The sequence below is a fragment of the Caenorhabditis briggsae genome (assembly GCF_000004555.2).
Source record: "Caenorhabditis briggsae complete genome, chrV, whole genome shotgun sequence".
NCBI lineage: Eukaryota > Metazoa > Nematoda > Chromadorea > Rhabditida > Rhabditidae > Caenorhabditis > Caenorhabditis briggsae.
Window position 1 is genome coordinate 11,910,827 of NC_013488.2, and position 2,256 is coordinate 11,913,082.

At 48.5% G+C, this 2,256-nt stretch overlaps 1 protein-coding gene across 1 annotated transcript in view; it reads right to left on the bottom strand.

Moving 5' to 3' along the window:
* Nucleotides 1-71: 71 nt before the first annotated feature.
* The window catches only part of CBG18881, a gene marked incomplete at both ends in the record, with an annotated part of 10,341 nt that continues 8,156 nt past the window's right edge, over nucleotides 72-2,256 (bottom strand). Inside the window, one exon of the mRNA XM_002637170.1 lies at nucleotides 72-2,256. This exon is cut by the window's right edge and continues 1,394 nt beyond it. Within this exon, the coding sequence (XP_002637216.1) occupies nucleotides 72-2,256 (2,185 nt within the window).

Consider the following 2,256-nt stretch of genomic DNA (forward strand, 5'->3'; position numbering starts at 1 on the left):
GCAGCTTCGACTGGTTTCTCTTTAACTGGAGCAGCTTCAACTGGAGCAGCTTCGACTGGTTTCTCTTTAACTGGAGCAGCTTCAACTGGAGCAGCTTCGACTGGTTTCTCTTTAACTGGAGCAGCTTCAACTGGAGCAGCCTCGACTGGTTTCTCTTCCACTGGAGCAGCTTCAACTGGTTTCTCTTCGACTGGAGCAGCTTCAACCTGAGCAGCGTCGACTGGTTTCTCTTCAACTGAAGCAACCTCGACTGGTTTCTCTTCGACTGGAGCAGCTTCAACTGGAGCAGCTTCGACTGGTTTCTCTTTAACTGGAGCAGCTTCAACTGGAGCAGCGTCGACTGGTTTCTCTTCAACAGGAGCAGCTTCAACTGGAGCAGCTTCGACTGGTTTCTCTTTAACTGGAGCAGCTTCAACTGGAGCAGCTTCGACTGGTTTCTCTTTAACTGGAGCAGCTTCAACTGGAGCAGCGTCGACTGGTTTCTCTTCAACAGGAGCAGCTTCAACTGGAGCAGCTTCGACTGGTTTCTCTTTAACTGGAGCAGCTTCAACTGGAGCAGCGTCGACTGGTTTCTCTTCCACTGGAGCAGCTTCAACTGGTTTCTCTTCGACTGGAGCAGCTTCAACCTGAGCAGCGTCGACTGGTTTCTCTTCAACTGGAGCAACCTCGACTGGTTTCTCTTCGACTGGAGCAGCTTCAACCTGAGCAGCCTCGACTGGTTTCTCTTCCACTGGAGCAGCTTCAACTGGAGCAGCCTCCACTGGTTTCTCTTCGACTGGAGCAGCTTCAACTGGTTTCTCTTCAGTTACTGAGATCTGTGGGATACGTGAAATATTTCCTTCGATGAATTCTGAAGATTCCATCAACAAATCTAGTTCCAATCCGGAGAAAGTTTCAGCCTTCGAGAATACGAGCTCCACTTCGACATCAGTGAGAAGAGGTTTTTCGATTTTCTTGATTTCAGAATCAGCTTCTCTTCTTTCTTCTGGTTTCTCTTCGACTGGAGCAGCTTCAACCTGAGCACCCTCTACTGGTTTCTCTTCCACTGGAGCAGCTTCAACTGGTTTCTCTTCGACTGGAGCAGCTTCAACCTGAGCAGCCTCGACTGGTTTCTCTTCGACTGGAGCAGCTTCAACCGGTTTCTCTTCAGTTACTGAAATCTGTGGGATACGTGAAAAATTTCCTTCGATGAATTCTGAAGATTCCATCAACAAATCTAGTTCCAATCCGGAGAAAGTTTCAGCCTTCGAGAATACGAGCTCCACTTCGACATCAGTGAGAAGAGGTTTTTCGATTTTCTTGATTTCAGAATCAGCTTCTCTTCTTTCTTCTGGTTTCTCTGCTACTGGAGCAGCTTCAACCTGAGCAGCGTCGACTGGTTTCTCTTCGACTGGAGCAGCTTCAACTGGAGCAGCCTCGACTGGTTTCTCTTCAACTGGAGCAGCCTCGACTGGTTTCTCTTCGACTAGAGCAGCTTCAACTGGTTTCCGTTCGACTGGAGCAGCTTCAACCGGTTTCTCTTCAGTTACTGAGATCTGTGAGATACGTGAAATATTTCCTTCGATGAATTCTGAAGATTCCATCAACAAATCAAGTTCCAATCCGCAGAAAATTTCAGCCTTCGAGAATACGAGCTCCACTTCGACATCAGTGAGAAGAGGTTTTTCGATTTTCTTGATTTCAGAATCAGCTTCTTTTCTTTCTTCTGGTTTCCGTTCGCTTGGAGGAGTTTCAACTGGAGCAGCGTCGACTGGTTTCTCTTCGACTGGGGCAGCCTCGCCTGGTTTCTCTTCAACTGGAGCAGCGTCGACTTGTTTCTCTTCGACTGGAGCAGCCTCGACTGGTTTCTCTTCGACTGGAGCAGCTTCAACCGGTTTCTCTTCGACTGGAGCAGCTTCCACTGGAGCAGCTTCAACTGGAGCAGCTTCAACTGGTTTCTCTTCAACTGGAGCAGCTTCAACTGGAGCAGCCTCGACTGGTTTCTCTTCCACTGGAGCAGCTTCAACTGGATTCTCTTCAACTGGAGCAGCGTCGACTGGTTTCTCTTCGACTAGAGCAGCTTCAACTGGAACAGCCTCGACTGATTTCTCTTCGACTGGAGCAGCTTCAACTGGTTTCTGTTCGACTGGAGCAGCCTCGACTGGTTCCTCTTCGACTGGAGCAGCTTCAACCGGTTTCTCTTCAGTTACTGAAATCTGTGGGATACGTGAAATATTTCCTTCGATGAATTCTGAAGATTCCATCAACAAATCGAGT